General features: G+C 53.7%; 6 protein-coding genes across 6 annotated transcripts; 3 read left to right on the forward strand and 3 right to left on the reverse strand.

The window, feature by feature from the left end:
- Positions 1 to 1,649: 1,649 nt before the first annotated feature.
- BDZ83DRAFT_637775 (uncharacterized protein) lies at positions 1,650 to 2,070 on the forward strand. The gene is made up of 2 exons (XM_060509328.1): positions 1,650 to 1,671; positions 1,735 to 2,070. Exon 2 carries the CDS (start codon positions 1,760 to 1,762, stop codon positions 1,934 to 1,936), a length of 177 nt encoding a protein of 58 aa, XP_060359633.1. The 5' UTR covers positions 1,650 to 1,671; positions 1,735 to 1,759; the 3' UTR covers positions 1,937 to 2,070.
- Positions 2,071 to 3,575: 1,505 nt separating this feature from the next.
- BDZ83DRAFT_90501 (uncharacterized protein) lies at positions 3,576 to 4,600 on the forward strand. The gene is made up of 2 exons (XM_060515995.1): positions 3,576 to 3,706; positions 4,208 to 4,600. Exons 1-2 carry the CDS (start codon positions 3,669 to 3,671, stop codon positions 4,485 to 4,487), a joined length of 318 nt encoding a protein of 105 aa, XP_060359634.1. The 5' UTR covers positions 3,576 to 3,668; the 3' UTR covers positions 4,488 to 4,600.
- Positions 4,601 to 5,729: 1,129 nt separating this feature from the next.
- BDZ83DRAFT_589525 (FAD binding domain-containing protein) lies at positions 5,730 to 8,274 on the reverse strand (the record flags this gene model as incomplete). Its single annotated transcript, XM_060506242.1, has 8 exons — positions 5,730 to 6,497; positions 6,595 to 6,875; positions 6,941 to 7,014; positions 7,072 to 7,285; positions 7,335 to 7,369; positions 7,423 to 7,936; positions 7,991 to 8,070; positions 8,123 to 8,274. The coding sequence occupies 8 exons, from the start codon at positions 8,272 to 8,274 to the stop codon at positions 5,730 to 5,732; spliced, it is 2,118 nt and encodes a 705-aa protein (XP_060359635.1).
- Positions 8,275 to 9,040: 766 nt separating this feature from the next.
- Positions 9,041 to 11,792, reverse strand: BDZ83DRAFT_90635 (uncharacterized protein). The gene is made up of 5 exons (XM_060515996.1): positions 11,523 to 11,792; positions 11,199 to 11,454; positions 11,014 to 11,146; positions 10,677 to 10,964; positions 9,041 to 10,624 (listed from the first exon to the last, which is right to left on the reverse strand). Exons 1-5 carry the CDS (start codon positions 11,569 to 11,571, stop codon positions 9,122 to 9,124), a joined length of 2,229 nt encoding a protein of 742 aa, XP_060359636.1. The 5' UTR covers positions 11,572 to 11,792; the 3' UTR covers positions 9,041 to 9,121.
- Positions 11,793 to 12,014: 222 nt separating this feature from the next.
- BDZ83DRAFT_756827 (DNA-directed RNA polymerase I subunit RPA34.5-domain-containing protein) lies at positions 12,015 to 14,503 on the forward strand (the record flags this gene model as incomplete). Its single annotated transcript, XM_060514802.1, has 2 exons — positions 12,015 to 13,458; positions 13,512 to 14,503. 2 exons carry the CDS (start codon positions 12,015 to 12,017, stop codon positions 14,501 to 14,503), a joined length of 2,436 nt encoding a protein of 811 aa, XP_060359637.1.
- Positions 14,504 to 15,153: 650 nt separating this feature from the next.
- On the reverse strand, positions 15,154 to 16,046 carry BDZ83DRAFT_756828 (uncharacterized protein; the record flags this gene model as incomplete). The annotated part of the gene is made up of 2 exons (XM_060514803.1): positions 15,154 to 15,598; positions 15,655 to 16,046. 2 exons carry the CDS (start codon positions 16,044 to 16,046, stop codon positions 15,154 to 15,156), a joined length of 837 nt encoding a protein of 278 aa, XP_060359638.1.
- Between the last annotated feature and the right edge of the window lie 386 nt (positions 16,047 to 16,432).

A 16,432-nucleotide genomic window follows, 5' to 3' on the forward strand; every position in this document is an offset into this window, starting at 1 on the left:
ACCGAAGGTTGTCTGGCTGTGACTCGATGAGCGGACATCAATTCGTGCGTCTGGAACCTTACCCAGTTGAGGTGGCTTGCAATTGATTCGGCAATGAAACACGCCGAATGAACCAGGCATCAAGCCGCTTCTCACAAGCGCAAAGAAGCGAGGAGGACGCTCGCCGACGACACCATGCTTTTGGATGGGTTGGGGGAACATGTGCCGCGCGCTGGGTGGTGGAGTTTGGTGATCGAGGAATTTGGTGTTAGGTACCCAAGCAGGTACCTTCATAAAGCGCCAAATGATGGGAGTGGAGATTGTGGCACTGGCTTCTGGGGACTGGCAACACTGTCACCTCTTCTGGTCATCCCATCGTGATGGCCTGCGTCAAGGCCTTTCCCGGTGGAATATTAGAGTGAGGAACTATGGGTACATCACGTCGCCGCAATCTCAGGTACAGGGTTCCATGACGGACCAGGTATTGACAGGTATCCGTAAGTCCCTAAGGTGCGTAGGCAAAAACCGCCCGCCACATTCAAGGTACATCGCTCCATCAGAATTTCGCCGAACGAGATGAGATGGTCATCGTCAGAGTACCGCCCGGGATGGTCGTCGTCAGAACATCGTTCGAGATGGCCCTGGTTAGAGCACCGCACCAGGATGGCGCTGCCCGTCAGTTTCCCTGGCTTCTGTGTACCCCGGCTTTCCCGGCCGGGCAGGCACAGTTCTGGCCATGCCTCATCAAAACGAAAGCCTCCGCTTGTGTCAAATGGAGTAATAAGGTAGATCCGTGTCGCCGCGCATCACCTTGTTCTGATCTGCTGCCAGCCGCCCCCTCCATCACCCTGCACCTCAAGCTATGTGTCTGAGCTTGGTGACCCGATCAGGCTAGGTCACAAGAAGTTAAGGGTAGGACCACACGGAGCCAGGTACGATACGATACCGGGCGAGGAAATTTCAAAGCCGATTTTCAGAAAAAAGAAACCATGGATACCCAAGGCTGTTTCGTGCCTTGAAGTACGGATACATTGATACATTTTTCTCTTGCGCTAGGTGTTATTCTTCAATCGTGATCACCCTCGTCGGTCCGTACCCAGGGACATCCTCGCGCCGATTCCTGACCGCGATCTTACCCTACGTTATGGATTTCTGACGCCGTCAAGACGGGAGCTGCGTGCGAGCTACTACCGCCTAGCTGCACATGACGGCGGGGAAGCTTGATCAGTCAGCGATGGGTACAGGTACCGTCAGGTCCTGACCGCACCCGCCCCCCAACCCTGGGCGCTGGCTCTTTCCTTCATTCCCAAATTCTTCAGTTTTTGTCTGGCAGGTGCCAGGCCCCTTATCCGGATGACCGTGATTTTTGCTTGACCGCGCAGTCTCACCTCTCCCCATTGCGCCGCTATCCTCCCGCTTCCTACCTCACCTTTCTCGTTAGGTAAGCTCCATGTCACTTGCCTCTTTCCCTTTTCTTTTTTACAGCATTTCAACTTTGCACGTCAAATTCCTAGTGCATCAGGTGTCAGAGGGAATAAGACCTTGCATTCCCATTTGCTTACTTTCCTCTTCTCTCCCATCCGCCCCCCGTGTCAACTCACCAGCATCGTATGCCACTTGGCGTTGTTCAGAAATCTCTAGACGCACACCTTGCGAAGCCCTTTCGCCTTGCGTGACGGTCTTCAACTTGAAGTAAGATCAGGTACCTACCGTAAGGAAACTCAGCCAACCGCAAATGCCAACTGACAAGGGGAGGAGAGAGTGGAGGTGAGGTATTGCCATGAAACTGGAAAGGGTATCCCTGCAATTGCCAATGTGTGTATCCATTTGCAAGGTGCGAAAGAGGTGGAAGGACGGAAGAACAGAAACAAAAACGAAAAGGAACCATCCGTCTGGCCCAGAGCTTGGCAACGTGCCGTGTGAAAATGGGGAGTTGATCCAGAGTCCCAAACAGTAGAACACTAAGGCAGGGTTCCAAGGTTAGGTCCCTGTGCAATGTAAGATCCTCACAGAGAGGGCCAGGGCACCCAGCGCCAGCCAGGTCTGACAGGTTGGGCGACCTGCACGATACAAGCTAATATTGATCTACACATTTGGATACGTCTGTACATTGCCTACTCTAGTTCCCACACCCCCCCCCTCCCCCCAAAAAAAGAAAAAAAAAGAAAAAACACGACTTTTGACTGTTAGTGTAGAAGCCTCCGAGCGGAGCCATGACCTCACTGGCCCTTGCTTAAGGTAGAGAGAGCTATATAGATAAACTTGGTCTTGGATTTAAACATAAGGTAAGGTCCGCCTTAGCAGTGTCGAGGTCGTCGTCCCATACCAAATGAGGTGATGTGAATGTGGATTACGTGTGTGACGGGAGGCTAAGGGACGTGGGGTCCTGGCTTTTTTCTTTTTCAACCGTGTGTGGAAACTTGAAGGAGAGAGGCGTCCTTTACCTGCCCGGCCGGTCGTGCAAGCATGGAATGTCCATCACTGAGATACATGCACGTGGGAAAGTGCTGCTGTCTGCTACTAGCGCCGCCAGCAGGCAAAGAGCCAAGTAGTGAACGTTATGAAGCGGAAACATACACGTAGAGGGTCCATGGAAGAAGCGGCTTCTGCTTTACGGTCGGCATGGTATGCCTCCCCTCTCCGCTTATCATCAGCACCTTGGCCCCCTTGGGCGCGAGAGGAAAAGTACACCTAGAGGTGACCGATGACCAAATCTTCAACGGAGCGGCAGAGTGGAAGCGAAACAAGCATACCTTACGTACCTTACCTTGCGTTGTGGAGGGCGGATTCGTGCCCTGGGCATTTGCATGTCACTTTCGAGTCTCGGGTCGCGGGAGTCTCATCCCCCCTAAGGGAAGCACGTAAGGCAGTGGAGATAGATGGGTAGTTAACAAACAGCTCCCACCCTCCCCCCCGAGGAGATCACCTTGACCGGGACTAGAGCCTGCGTTATTTGAGGAGAGGCCCTGTTTGTAAGTCGGATAGCTGTGAGCTCGTAAACTTTTGAGGGGCGGCAGACCCGCCAGGCGGGTTCCTGGCGGCCCAGGGATACCTTACTGGAAGGCAGAGTCCCCTCCATCACTGAGTTGAGGTGGACTTGGGGTAACTCCCCCGCCGTCGGCCAAGACCCTGCCAAACTTGAACCCAGAGCCAGAGATGGCAGACACTTGCACATTGGCCCTCCTTGGCGTTGACAGCACCCGTGCCTGTCCTGGGCTCCTTGCGACTTTCCCGCCGTCACTCACCCAACATTACCACCACCAAAAACCACCACCACCACCACCACCACCCGCGTGCCATTTCTGCCTCCTTCGCTTTCCACCACCGCCATCTTTTCCTTACTACTTACCTACCTACCTCGCACTTTCTCTGGCCTCCCTCAGGCTCTTTCCTCCTTCAAGACGTTTAACTTTTGCAAGTAAAGCTTCTGTTACATTGAATACCAAAGCAAGATTTAATCTCGAGTCACTATCCAAGGTTGTCTCTTCCTCACAACTTCCTGACACCACAAGCAACCTCACCCGGTAAACATTACGACATTTCTACGCCCAGCCAGTCTGCTGCTTCGTGGAAACTTGAATGGCTCCAGGATCATTCTACCCATCGCACCAACACACACATTCACTTGCAAGCGCACCTTGACTTACCTTGCAATCCGCACCGCAACGCCGAGGCGAACAAAATCCAGCATGGCCTCTGTCGCAGCCCAGCAAGGCTCAGCCAGATCGTAAGTACCAGATCTCGTTCTTGCACTCCACCGTAGCGCTGCACCGCACGCTACTCCATGAGCACCATGGCTTTTTCTTGGTATCTCAGCATCCCTCCCCAAATCCAGCTCTACGCCGCCTCGCGGGCGAGCATGCCATGCCGCCTCGTATGTGGAGGCATGGCATTCGCTCATTTCTAGAGCTCTACCGCCGTGGTGAGCAAGTATGCCATGCCGCCTCGTATGTGGAGGCACGGAATTCATAGTTTCCTGGGGCTTTAACACCATCGTTTGCCAGATTCGCGCCCTGAGCAAAGCTGTCCTGGGTCTCGCGGGTTCGCAGGATTGCGTGTGGATCTGGACCCAGCGCTCCTAGGCCAACTCGGCGTCAGGCGTGCCACGGCTTGAGTCTTGTGCTGGCAAGTGGTTCCATATCATCCACCACCAAGTCCCCTACCTCGTATCTTATTCATTCGGTCGGTTGCGTCGTGGTTCGGCTTGGCTAACATCGAGGTTGCTTAGGGGCACATCGGGAAACCAGCTCTCTCAAGAGGAAAGAGCTAGGACTGGGGCTGGGGATCGCCTCCGGGATTTCGAGCAAGACATTGACCTTGAGTTGGTGAGCAGCGATCATGCTGGGAGCCGCGAGCGACAAGGAAGCCGAATCGAGCGTGACATTGATGCAGTCATGTTGGTTGACCAGCTCATTCCCCACGGCGCAGGGGCTGTCGATGAAGGAGCTCAGCCCAATGATGGTCAGGCGGAAGACCTTCGAGGTGTTGGGTCGCAATTCTCGGAATAGTGTTGCGGTCGCCCTGAGAGCTAAGTCAGTGTCGGCCGCAATACTGTACCAAGGTGTCGCGACTCCTCCTCATCATTCTGGTTGCACCAAGCTGCCCGCTCATCTCATCCTTTGGCAAGGCGAATGTATGTGATGACATGGTCCGTGCGCGAAAGCTTGCAGGGGTGGCCTCGCTTCCGAGGTCGGCCGGAAGCCCCACCCCTTTCATGCCCCATAATTGAGGCATCAACACCAAAACAAGGCCGGTCTTCGGGAAGAACCGCGGATCGTGATGAAGAGATGGAAACGAAGAAATGAGAGCGAGCGAGCGAGCGATATGAATGGATTCTCTTTGTTGTTTTTTCTTCCTGTGTTCAAAGAAGGATGCGTGGCTATCTCATGATGTTGATGAGAGGGACCTGTCTGAGAATCGCATGTTGGAGGGGATGCCGGGGATGTGATCGAGGAGTTTTGCATTTTCTTTCGAGTCTGTGTCATGATCTTTTCTGCGGAGTATAGCGTGACTTTGTGATATTGTGCTTGGGATATCGGAAGTCAGGGCCTAAGCCATTTGTGACGCATGATCGCTGTGGATAGACTCTCATGAGGTGGTTGGGGTTTCCATCTAGACTTCTAGAGGGTATGGATGAAAACGAGGAAAAAGAAGGGGGAGAAGGCAGATGCGAGATGTAATGGAAGCTTGAGTACGGAGTAGGTAGTAGGAAGATGAAAACAAGATGTTGGAGGAGAAAACTGATTGCAGTGACAGAGATGCCAGGTCATCTAATTGTAATCTGAGGGGGATGCCCTACCTCAGTGGTAGCCAATGAGAGGCCATATCTCGCGTCGCCTAAGCCATCCTCGGCGCCAGGAATCTTAAGCCCGACGCGTCCAACCTCAGGAGCGTTTGCCTTTGAGGCATGGATAAGGTAGGCATTTACCCTTCAAAACCAATCATGTTGCCGTTTCCTTTCTTTGATGATCCATAACCCTCATGTCACGATGGTTCTTTCAATGCTCAGCGCAGTACGGATACCGATTCTACGGCCTCTGATGCCTCAACCACTGCGATATGATGACACTCCTTTTCTGCTTAATCACACGATTCATATTCATAAGCTGTTAGCTTGTACACTTTATGATGGGATTCGAGATCTAACACGTCCCGAATGGAAAAAGTGATAGGTATATATCGTATATCCCGAGCTCAAATAACAAGCATCATCATGGCAAGTCAATGCTCAGCAGCACAGGCTCAACCGACTACACATTTCCTTCACATTTCTCATGCCCCTTTTGACGATGTCTGGCATCATCTCGTGATCTCTGAAAGATACCATCAAACCATTTCTGAATCTGCTCCGCTCCGTCATGACCAACCGGAGTAACAAGCCCAACATACCCATCCGGTCGCAACCCAACAACAGCACCTTTACCCAAATCAATCCCATACTTCTCATATGCCCTCTCAGGCTCCTCATAAAACGTCTTCCCATCACTAAACACCTTGTCATAATCCCACCCAAGCTTACTATCAAACGGGTGATACGCCTCATGCACGTCCCGCAACAAATCAATCTCGCCCCTGGGGGCAGAGTGCACGAGCACAACATCAACAATACTCGGAGCCGCGTCCGTCTTGAACTTGATCTGCCCGCTATGCGGATCCGACGCGGGACCTAACGCGATGGTCGGCAACTTGGGCAGGTAGCTCGACAGCCACGCGCCGAGGGCGTTGACGGTGTCGCGCTGGGTAGGTTGGGAGATGTCGCCGCCAAAGACTACGAGACGGAAGCGCCCGTTTGAGGGGAGCTTGTGGTGCAGTTCCCACAGGCGGGCGTCGGATTGGCGGATTACCTTGTATGAGGGGAAGCGCTGGCCGAGTTTGCAGTTTGTCGCCAGGGATTGGGTGCTCTTTGCGGCGCTCTTTGCGAGGGTGTTGGGCAAGTCGTCTTCGGTTTCTTGGTCTGCGTCTGCTTCTTTGGCGACGAGGACTGTTGGTTGGTAATTTACGCCGACGCCGGTTGTGAACTGCGATACTCTACGTCAGCTTCATCGTCGCGCTCACTCAACCCCCATCTCAACACCGAGAACCGGAGAAAGACTGGGAGTGGGTGTTGGTACATACCATCCGACTAGTATGGAACGCCTTCTGGAATACGTCTTCCGACACGCCCGTTTCGCTTTGGATATCCTTTGGCGGCGCACCCGTGAAGAGCTTGGAGAACTTGCCGTCAAAGGCGATGAGGTCCTTTGCAATCTTCTTGCGCTCGAGCTCGTACGTCGAGAGGACGTCGCGCGGCAGGATGTTCTTGCACGCGAGGCCGATCTTCCAGCCGAGGTTGTAGCTGTCCTGCATCGAGACGTTCATGCCCTGGCCAGCTTTTGGGGAGTGCGTGTGCACGGCGTCTGGATCATATGATTCAGCTCCTGAAAGGATGGATGAAGGCTAAAGCTATGGGAGTTTTGCTTACCTCCCGCGAGGAAGACGCGATTGAGTTTGCTGAAGTGGTCGCCTGTTCGCTGACCGATTTGGTAGGCCGTCCACCTAATAGCACGTCAGCGCCCATCCGCCGCTGCAAAAAAAAACTTTTGTCGAACTCACCAGTCGCAGTAGTGGTACTCCAGCTTGTATGGGCTGAAGATTCTTTGCGCAGACTTGAAGATGATCTCTGGCGTGATCTGCGACCGGTCGACGCGGCCACCGCCCGCGGAGACCTCCTTGAGTTGGATGTAGAGACGAACCATCCTGTTCTCGCGGGGGATGATCATCAGCGCGCCGGCGGTGTTTTGGATCATGGTCCGGAACCTGATGTCGGCTGTTTCAAGTTAGCATACTGCATCTCTATGGTAGATGTGAGAACTTACGGAAGTCGGTAATGGGAACAATATCCATCACACCCCTGGAATTCACCGTCAGCTCAAAACCTCACCACCTCATCTCACGCTCACTCACCAAATAGCATCAGTACTCTCCCCCTTCATCTCAAACTCCTTCCCCAGCGCCTTCCTAGTCCACGAGTGCGCCCCATCACAGCCAACAACATACTTGGCCCTCACAACCTCATCCCTCGCCTCTCTTCCCTTGGACCGATCCAAAATCCCCGCGACATCGTCCTCGGCAAGATTACTCCGGAAGATGCCATCGCTAAGATTGCTCAGCATCTGCGTCGGCGTCGCCTCCTGCTCTGTCAAGTGCCGCAGCGTGACCGTGACAGGGTGCGCCTCCGGATCCGGGTCTTCGGCTGCCGCCTCGTCGATCTCGAGCGAGGTCGGGATGACCATGCGCTCCACCTGTAGTGGTGTCTCGTTTGACGGGTACGAGGCGCGGATGCCGTCGATGAAGAACTGCTCGATGCGCCCCTGGTGGAGGACAGATTCGGTGAAGCGGGAGAGGCCTGGGATTGTGTTCACTGATTTGGCGCTGCGCTGGATCGTGCCGTTCTCGTCGGGGTTCCAGAAGCTGACCTCTGCGGTTGGTGTTAGTGAGATCTACCGAGGTTGTGAGGTGAGGTTGCGCGTACCGAGCATGCGGTTTGCTTCTTTCCATACGCGCTCTGCGACGCCGAAGCTGTCTAGGATCTCCAGGGATCTCACTTGGAACCTGTGATATATGTGAGTACTTGTCATGTCATACAGGTGGCCGATATTCTCACCCGTCTGCTTGCCCAGAGTAGACCTTGGCGGTCCTCTTATCAACGATACGGGTCTTGACACCGAGTCTGGACAACCAGAGAGCCAGCATAAGCCCAGCAGGGCCAGCCCCGATGATGAGGACATCGACCTTGCTTTCTGGAAGCTCAGTCATGTTATGCACTACCAGGAGTTCAGAGATTCAGTACAACAGTAATGAGAAGCAGGTGAAGTAGAGTGATCAAGATGTAGAGCAGATGAGTTCGGCTAGTAGCATTTTAAGAGTACTAATTCATATGTTAAATATCGCAAGCTTTAATTTCCCCACGATTTCGGGCGGATTTATCCCTCGCGGGGGCAAGTCCACGGATTAAAGCTTCTTCGGAACATCATCTTGAATGTGTGTAGCACGATTGGACGACCAACTATCTGCAGAAAACTGCCGCTGGGGGCTAATGTTCTGGAGGAAATAAGCGATGAGAAAGCATGACAAAGAGGGGGAGGGGCCGAAGGGAGGGGCACAATTGGGGACCTCGACCCAAGGTAACTCACGGACGTCATCGGGGGATGTGGGGTAAATCCCCAATGCAGGGACTCCATCAGTTTACTGCTACTAATGTAAGTACTTGGGTACTTTGTAATGCGGCCGCCCTGAATGGACTGCCACACTGCATCAGGCTGCACTTCATCTCAAGACACACATGGCATGCGCGGGACGGTGTGTGCGTGCCACACATGTACGGACGGGAGTGCCTAGAATGTGGGTGCAAGCCGCCGCATTCTAGCTTTCCTTGTGGAGGGGTGCATTCCCGTAATTCCGCTGTGTCAGCGGTAGGTATCTACCTAATGCGCCATTCATAGGTACGGATATCGGGACGCCTCTGCTTATGACCTTACTTACACAATAAGTGTCTTGCAGCCCACCGGCTACGGTTATCTATAGTTTCTGCGCCACAAAGTCAGATAACTAAACCTCGAACCTTTTCGCAGGGTATCGGTAGAAGATATCCGAATTATCTCTTTCACTCAGCACCCGGGCCCGCCCGCCCGAGATCGCGCCGGACTCTCCACACCCTCGACCCCACGGGACGCTTCTCGTGGCCCTGAAGGACCTCGATCCACGGCGTGTCGCTAACATCGCCAGCAAGCTCGAGACTTTCGGGCTCCTCATCTGACTTGTCGCTTTCCGTATCTTCGTCCATGACTTCCACCGTGTCATACTTGGAGTTATCTACATCACTGCCGTTGAAGGACTGGTAGTATAGGTCTTCCGTGTACGCCCACCCGGGGGAGTCGAGCTTGCCGTGAACTAGCATCAAGTGGTGGCCCGCTGCTTTGGCTGCTTCAATACGCTCCAGGGGTATCGGTGTGAGGATCTGGAGAGCGCCGGTCTTTGTGTCGATGCCTCGTAGTAACACCTGGCCCAGAGTTTGCGCATATCGTGGATCCAGAGTTTGCGCATCGGTATTCGGGATATATGGGATTCCCTCAGGCGTCCTGGCGACAATTGCCTCCAAGTCAAGTGCGACACCATCAACGTCCATCACGTCAGCGCTTGATGACACAGCGGAAGAGTCACTGCTCTCTCTTGCTAGACGAGTGAATGCCCTGACATCCTCGGTCTCGACCAGACATAAGATAGACCCGTTAATGGTCTCTGCGAGAAGGTCTGCTGGCGGCTGATACTCATAGCTGACGATCCCAGTAATTCCGCGGTTCTTTCCCTTAAAGCCGACCATCAAAGGTGGCGATGATGAAAGCGGAGTAGGGTTCCACAGCACCTGATTCGACGGGTTTCTCTTGGTGTGGAAATACGCCAACGCCTGCATCGAACGTAGATGTGCAGCGGTTCTGGAAGTGAATTCTGACTGCTGCGAGGGAAGCAGTGTAAAAACCGTCTTACACGCCGCTTGCAAGCCTTCGACGGTCTCCCTAGGGCCGTCTTCGGACATGTAAATCACCTCGGCTGGCTTGATCGTCGATACGAGCTCACTTAGAAGGTCCAGCCCTGTTCCCAAGACCCAACCGGGCGTGTTGATGATTAACGGCAGCCCTTTACACGTGTCTTGGTAGCGTTGAAACAGATCGAGTGCGCACTCCAGATACAGCTCTGGGTCGGATGCAGGTGAAATCGAAGCTATTGAGTGACATCTTATAATGGTCACATTCTGCTCGTTCGCCGCAATGTGGGCAAAAGATGGACTCAAGTTGGGTTCTCTGACCTGAACCAAGGCGATTGTACCTGCCGGAGTATACTCTGGCTGCCCAGGATCTAGCTCCATCACAACGACTGAGGGTGGTGTTTTCCGGGTTCGAGTCTGTTGACCGGCGCCCGTGAGCAGCCGATTTCCCAGTATCCGGCCAAAGGTGGATTTGCCGGACGACTTGGGTCCGCAAAGCATTACGCTGAGGGCCGGCTGGTCTGGTTTCGCCTTCGTTAGCCCCGCCAATTTCTTGTTCCAGGCGGGATGCGATCGCAGGTCCTGAATCAGAGCTCTCTTGGGCGCGTCTTCAGAGGTACAAATCTAGCAAACATTAGTACGTGATGGATCCGAGCCGTCCAACATATAAACTGACAATCTTGTAGGTATCGGTCTTGGCGCCTCGTTTGCTCGCTTTACCCTCGGGCTCATGCCACAAACTTCGGAAGAGAGGTGAAAGCCGTTCGAGCTTGCGCAAACTTGCACCTTGTGGATGAGGATGTAATTCAAGTCTTGTCTCCTCCGAGCAGCGCAGCACGGGGATCGCATGGCAGTGAGGGGCATGAACCCATTTGATGCCATCTGAAGGTCGAATGCTCGCCCCTGCTACAGTGATCTCGCCATCGAGAACCTTAATGCCATAACTTCCGAGAACCAGGAAACGCTTAACTTGTCAATGGAAGAACTAATATCGTGCGCAAGGATATGTTTACCTCGCTGTCGTGGAGTCTCAGCTCGAGAATGCCTCCTGCCACTCTGCGAGAGTTGCTTTTACTCGGCCTGAACGTCGAGAACTGCTGGGGTCCAGCCTTTTCCGGGTTGATCTCGTCAGGATCTGCAGTAGGACTATTGGGAAGTCATCAGAGTATGCTCGAAGGGCGAGGCGGGGAGATTATACTTGGATTCTGTCGCTCCTGCTATTGGCGTAGATGCACTCTGCACGGGATTGGTTTTTGATGTGTGCTGTATTGTCTCTTCCTCGGCAGAGGCGACCCTTTTTGAGGATCTTCCTTTCGCGGGAGACCGTACTTTGGGTGTTGGCGTTGGAGTTGATGCTTGGGGATCAGGGGCTGACTGAGACTCGGCTTGAGGTGCTGGAGACAAGGACGGGCTTGCTGAAAGCAACTGTCGCCTCAAAGCAAATGCGCTCATTGCTATTCGGCTGTTAGCCGTTTCTTAGGTGAAGATGCTATTGAAAGCAGTTCAAGGGGTGACAACTAACGCCTTGAGCCCTCCGATGTCTCGACCTTCCGTCGCTTTGGCGTTGCCATGTTGGGTTTCTTGGTAGCAATGGAGAAAAGTCTTCTAGAGCAGTATTGACTTCAAATGAGATTCTTTCAAAAACTGCTCCTGTGCAACGGCAGGAGAGGTGTTGATTGTGCCTGCCCAGCAGCTACAGCAAGATAACCTCAGCTTTCAATCAGTAAGGTACAGTCCTTCCCGGCTTTGCTCGAACAGGACCTTGGGTACGTTACCGTCCCTCTCACAGGGCCGTCTGGATGAGGCAGGCAGCTACCCCGGGTCGAGACTGCCTTTCGCAAATTACCTCCTTCTTGCACCTTGCCAACCTCAGATCAGCTTTTCTTTTTTTCTTCTTCTCTCGACTCATCGCAACCTCAACTGGCCAAACTCACACGCAGAATTTTGCTCAATTTCTACCAAAGTCAAACTTGCAATACCTCACTCAATCGAGCACTGTGGGCGTCAATCCGAAATGGCAGGCGGATTCGTCGGACCCCGCGATCGCGATATGAGATTTGGAGATAAAGCTCTCACACCGAAAAACCGCGCTGGAAAATCCTTCATGCGCATCCGAACACCCACACCCACGCCGACGCCGACGCACTTTAAGTCCCCCGGAAGCGCGGCAGGCACGCGGGTTGGCTCTCACCGCGTCGCGGTTCCCGCTACCACCGTGACCCCACCTCTGGTCCGTGCGATCCCTGCAAAGATTTCTGAATCTTTGCGAGACCCTCGAAAAATTCCTGTCCCAACCGTTCCTGTCGCTTCGACGTCCTCACTTCTTTCTACGCCAGCATTTCGCCTTGCCTCTAGAAGCACCCCAGGCACGATGTCTTCACGCAAGCTTGATGGCGTTCACTCGCTGAGCGCAATTCTCGAGAAGCAAGGCCAAGAAGTCGCAAAGCCTAAGAGCAAATTCGCCCGAGGCACACAAGCGAAGAAGGCCGAAAAGTTCGACCCTCGTGCTCAGGAGTCCGATTCCGACGATAGCTCTAGCAACAGTGACAGCAGCGATGATGATGGTGGTCCCGTTAATCCCGATTTCTTCGCCAAGATTAACGGTCAGATGGCGTCGAACAAATCCGCCAGTACTCCTCTGAAGAAGGCCAAGCGCGACAAGGCCGATGAGGTTGCCGATAGCGACGTCGAACACAAGACCTCCAATGCGAAGCCCTCTGCCACCAAGAAAGCACCAGTCAGGCCCGAGAGCTCTTCCGAAGAGTCCTCAGCGGAAGAGGCGGCGGCCGACACAGACACATCCTCAAGTGACAGTGAGAGCGAAAGCGAGCCGACTGCGAAGAAGCCAGTGCAGAATGCCACAAAGAAGACGCCAGTTGCCAATGGCGCTTCAACAACCTCTTCTAGCGATTCGGAGAGTGATTCTGAGAGCGAGGCCGAAAAGACGACCAAGCCTAAAGCCAAGCCCGCGGTCAATGGCGCGAAGGCAACCACGGCAGCCTCGACCAGTTCGAGCGAGGCAAGCTCCAGCAGTGGCGAGGAGAGCGCAGAGGGCGAGGCAGATGAAGAGGAGGACTCCAGTTCTGATGAGGAGGAAGGAACCAACAAGGAGACTACCGCTGCTGTCGCTCCCAGACGTAACAGCAAGGACCTTAACGTTCCTGGATTCGTTGGCAAGGATTTTGTCCTGAGACAAGCGCAAGGCGATGAGGATGGCAAAGATATGACCGACTTCTTCACCAAGGCCAAGCTCGACGGCAAGCAGCTCTGGTACTTCACCGCGCCCGCTTCCATCCCCATCAACATTGTGGAGAAGCTTCAGATTCCCTTGGACAAGGCGCATAAGGGAGACGCCATTTTCAAGCACAACTCGGAGGACTACACTGTCGGCTTCGACGTGGGTGCCACTGCAGTAGAGCTTCTCATTCCCAACAAGAAGGGCAATCGTTATGAGACAGGTATGGAGGACGAAACAATCAAATCAGATCAAATTACTAACGCCACATCTTAGCCCCCAAGAAGGTTGACAAGGTTCTGCACGTCAAGCGCGTGACCCAGTTGGTTGGTAGCGAGCCTAGCGCTCCCAGGCCCGTTCAGCCAAACCTCCCCCGTCCCCAGCCTCAGGGTTTGAGAGCTCGCTTCCACCCTATTGGTGTCCCAGAGGACACTCCGATGGGAAAGATCGGCTTCGACGAATCCTCCGACGAAGATGTTGAGATGACCTCGACGCCTGCTCTGCCGACTCGCACAAGGAAATCCAAGCACACATCCATGCCCGCGGCTCCGGCAGGTGATGCCATGGATATCGACGAGCCTACCCCCAAGAGCTCGAAGAAGGATAAGAAGAAGTCCAAGGTCGCTAAGGATCCCGTCGAGGACTCTCAGTCTACCATTATTGAGGTACCCAACTCGCAGCCTCTGCCCACGACCAAGGAAAAGCAGAGCAAGAAGCGACGCGATAGCATCGAGTCCATCTCGAGTGTGGGATCCAACGCCAAGTCGACTCTCGCTACTCCCAGCCAGTCCAAGAAGGCATCTAAGCGCAAGCTGCCCACAGACGAGGAATCCACTCCGGCCCAGTCATCCAAGGAGAAGGCCAAGAAGGTCAAGCGTGACGCTTCATCCCAGGATACTCCCGCTCAGGGCTCGGTCAAGAAGGTGACAGCCATTCCGCCGCCGACCGTCCCCAAGCCCGGTTTTTCCTTCTCGAGCCTCCCTGCTGCCTCCAGCCCAGCCCCCGAGAGCTCGACGCCGAAGCCGAAGTCGAAGAGCTCCAAGAAGTCCAAGGCTGATGAACCTGCTTCGACCCGCAAGGAGACGCCTATTCTTCCACCCAGCGTTCGTCGCGAATCCGCAGTCCCAATCCCGCAGGTCCCCTCCAAGTCATCTCCCGCAGCCGAGGAGACGCCCAAGAAGGAGAAGCGCAAGAAGAGAAAGTCGGAGAAGACAGATGAGCCCAAGTCAAGCAAGAAGGAAACGCCCGTCCCTGTGCCTGGCGCCTAGAAGTACGCCAGCTTCGGAAAGAAGTCATTCCGCCAGCCCTTTCGACATGGCTTTAAGTAGCCTAGCTGCGGTCGTCGAAGATGCTCGCGCAGCGTCTCAAAGTTGCCCATAAATCCTGTCAGAGTATATACACCGGTTGCAGAGCCGTGCGATTTGGCTTTGCCGACCATATTGGCAAGCGATTCTACTTGTGGAAGTTCGCATATACCAACTTGGTCACTTTTCTTTTATGTCTTGCATGCATTGTACCGGATGGAAAAGTACACACTGAGTTTTGAAGACGTAGTCTACGGTCTCACCCGCTCATACCACCTTCGACACGAGCTTCGTCTGGCTTTCGCTCTACTTGCAACGACGGGGCTTCTACACCTTCAGAGAGCCGCTCTTGCAAGCCCTACTGTACAGAACGGAGGAGGCATAAGTGTTCGAGGGGGTTTAAGCTATCATTGGCTTTGTTTTTGTTCGTTTCAGGCGTTGGACGGATCGATACCTAATGTATGTCCCTCATATGCGAGGGTTTCATGCGGGTCACAGACGCGGAGGAAGATAGAAAGTCTGGCTCTTGGCCTGCTAGCTAGCTAGTCGCAATGATGACGAATGATCAATAAATTTGGTGAGGGCGTGACCCGCAACTCAGAGCCATGGCAACTTCAAGGTCTACATAAAGGTTTGTTGAGTTCCTTTGCCCAGTCGCAGTACGATATCCACACCTGAACAGCCGCCAACAACGTCGCCAGCGTCCCCGATACGGCAGCCACCACGAGCGCGGCGATGGCGCACTTGTATGTATGTCGGTGAGACCTTCTCCGCTCTGCGTATCTCTCCCACCGAGTAGTCGGAGTCGGATCATCGACTTCTTCCAATAGCCGGGCCAACTGGGGAGCCCAGTGTGGGAAACCCTCGTAGAGATCGTGCAAAGTTCGCGGTGTGCCCTTCTTGGAGAGGCCAGAGGAGGCTTTCAACAGACTTGCGTCCAAGTTTTCGCGCTTGACCCAGCCGTTCCAGAGTTTTTTAGACTTGGTGCTTCCAATCAGCGGGAAAAGCAGATTGTAAGTTCTCAGTGTCTCGTCCATGAGCTTTGGGGGTAGACATCCTCTGTATGCTACGTTAGCTAAGAAGTTACCGTTGATCGTGGTCTCATGAGAGCTTACAGTGCCAATGCTTCGTGGGTAGTATGGGTTAGATCCGGGCGGGTTGCTTTCACTATCTCCAGGCTGTGTTCGAGGAATGCCTTGTGAGAGAAAACCAAAAGCACCTTGGTCCTAGGGCGGCATACTAGGTTCAGGTGATCTGATAGCTTCTCAGTCTGCTGGATTTTCACACCAGCATCCCTAGCCAGAACGTGGCATCTAAGCTTCTTGAGGTCAACGGGATCTTTAGACACGTCGCTTGAAGTAGACTGTGTATAGATCCGGTTCAAGTAGTCCACCAACGTCTCGCTGCCGCCCCACCGATAGACATTGCGGCTTCCTATGGCTAAAGTTCCCTCGGTTTCGCACTCCGTCATGAGCATCATACGTACCGCGCACTCAACTGATGCCATATTGCTTGCTCGCGAGGACCATTGCTGTAGCACTCGATCTTTACAGACTGATGGATTTGATCTAAGTAATCGTATGGCGTTTACGATCTCATCCATAGAATCGACCGAGCTTGGCTGGTCGGCGGAGTTGTCGAGTGATGATTGCTGTCGTACACAGTGATTGAAGAACTTGTTCAATTGACCATTTTGAATGGAGATGGCCGCACTCGAATCGCATGGTTCCCAGATCGCATCGGCGATCATTCTATGATTCGATCGGGTGTCGTTATCGGCCATTTTAACGCAAGATGAAGACTCGCAATGATCCAAGTAAGTCAACTAGTTTGCGAGCACTTGTGAGGGGACGCATTGTTGAGAACAAACATCGTTCGGTATGTATCCTTTCC

The sequence above is a fragment of the Colletotrichum acutatum genome (genome assembly GCF_030867785.1).
Source record: "Colletotrichum acutatum strain CBS 112980 chromosome Unknown BDZ83scaffold_140, whole genome shotgun sequence".
In the NCBI taxonomy this organism is placed as follows: domain Eukaryota; kingdom Fungi; phylum Ascomycota; class Sordariomycetes; order Glomerellales; family Glomerellaceae; genus Colletotrichum; species Colletotrichum acutatum.

What these genes read in the sequence shown, in the direction of transcription:
- BDZ83DRAFT_637775 (XM_060509328.1), top strand. Translation starts at nt 1,760, where the DNA reads ATGAAACTGGAAAGGGTATCCCTGCAATTGCCAATGTGTGTATCCATT.
- BDZ83DRAFT_90501 (XM_060515995.1), top strand. Translation starts at nt 3,669, where the DNA reads ATGGCCTCTGTCGCAGCCCAGCAAGGCTCAGCCAGATC. An exon ending in CAGCAAGGCTCAGCCAGATC is followed by an intron (nt 3,707 to 4,207) that starts GTAAGTACCAGA and finishes GAGGTTGCTTAG; the next exon opens with GGGCACATCGGGAAACCAGC.
- BDZ83DRAFT_90635 (XM_060515996.1), bottom strand. Translation starts at nt 11,571, where the DNA reads ATGGCAACGCCAAAGCGACGGAAGGTCGAGACATCGGAGGGCTCAAGG. An exon ending in GCAGGAGCGACAGAATCCAA is followed by an intron (nt 11,147 to 11,198) that starts GTATAATCTCCC and finishes ACTTCCCAATAG; the next exon opens with TCCTACTGCAGATCCTGACG. An exon ending in AGACCGATACCTACAAGATT is followed by an intron (nt 10,625 to 10,676) that starts GTCAGTTTATAT and finishes AATGTTTGCTAG; the next exon opens with ATTTGTACCTCTGAAGACGC.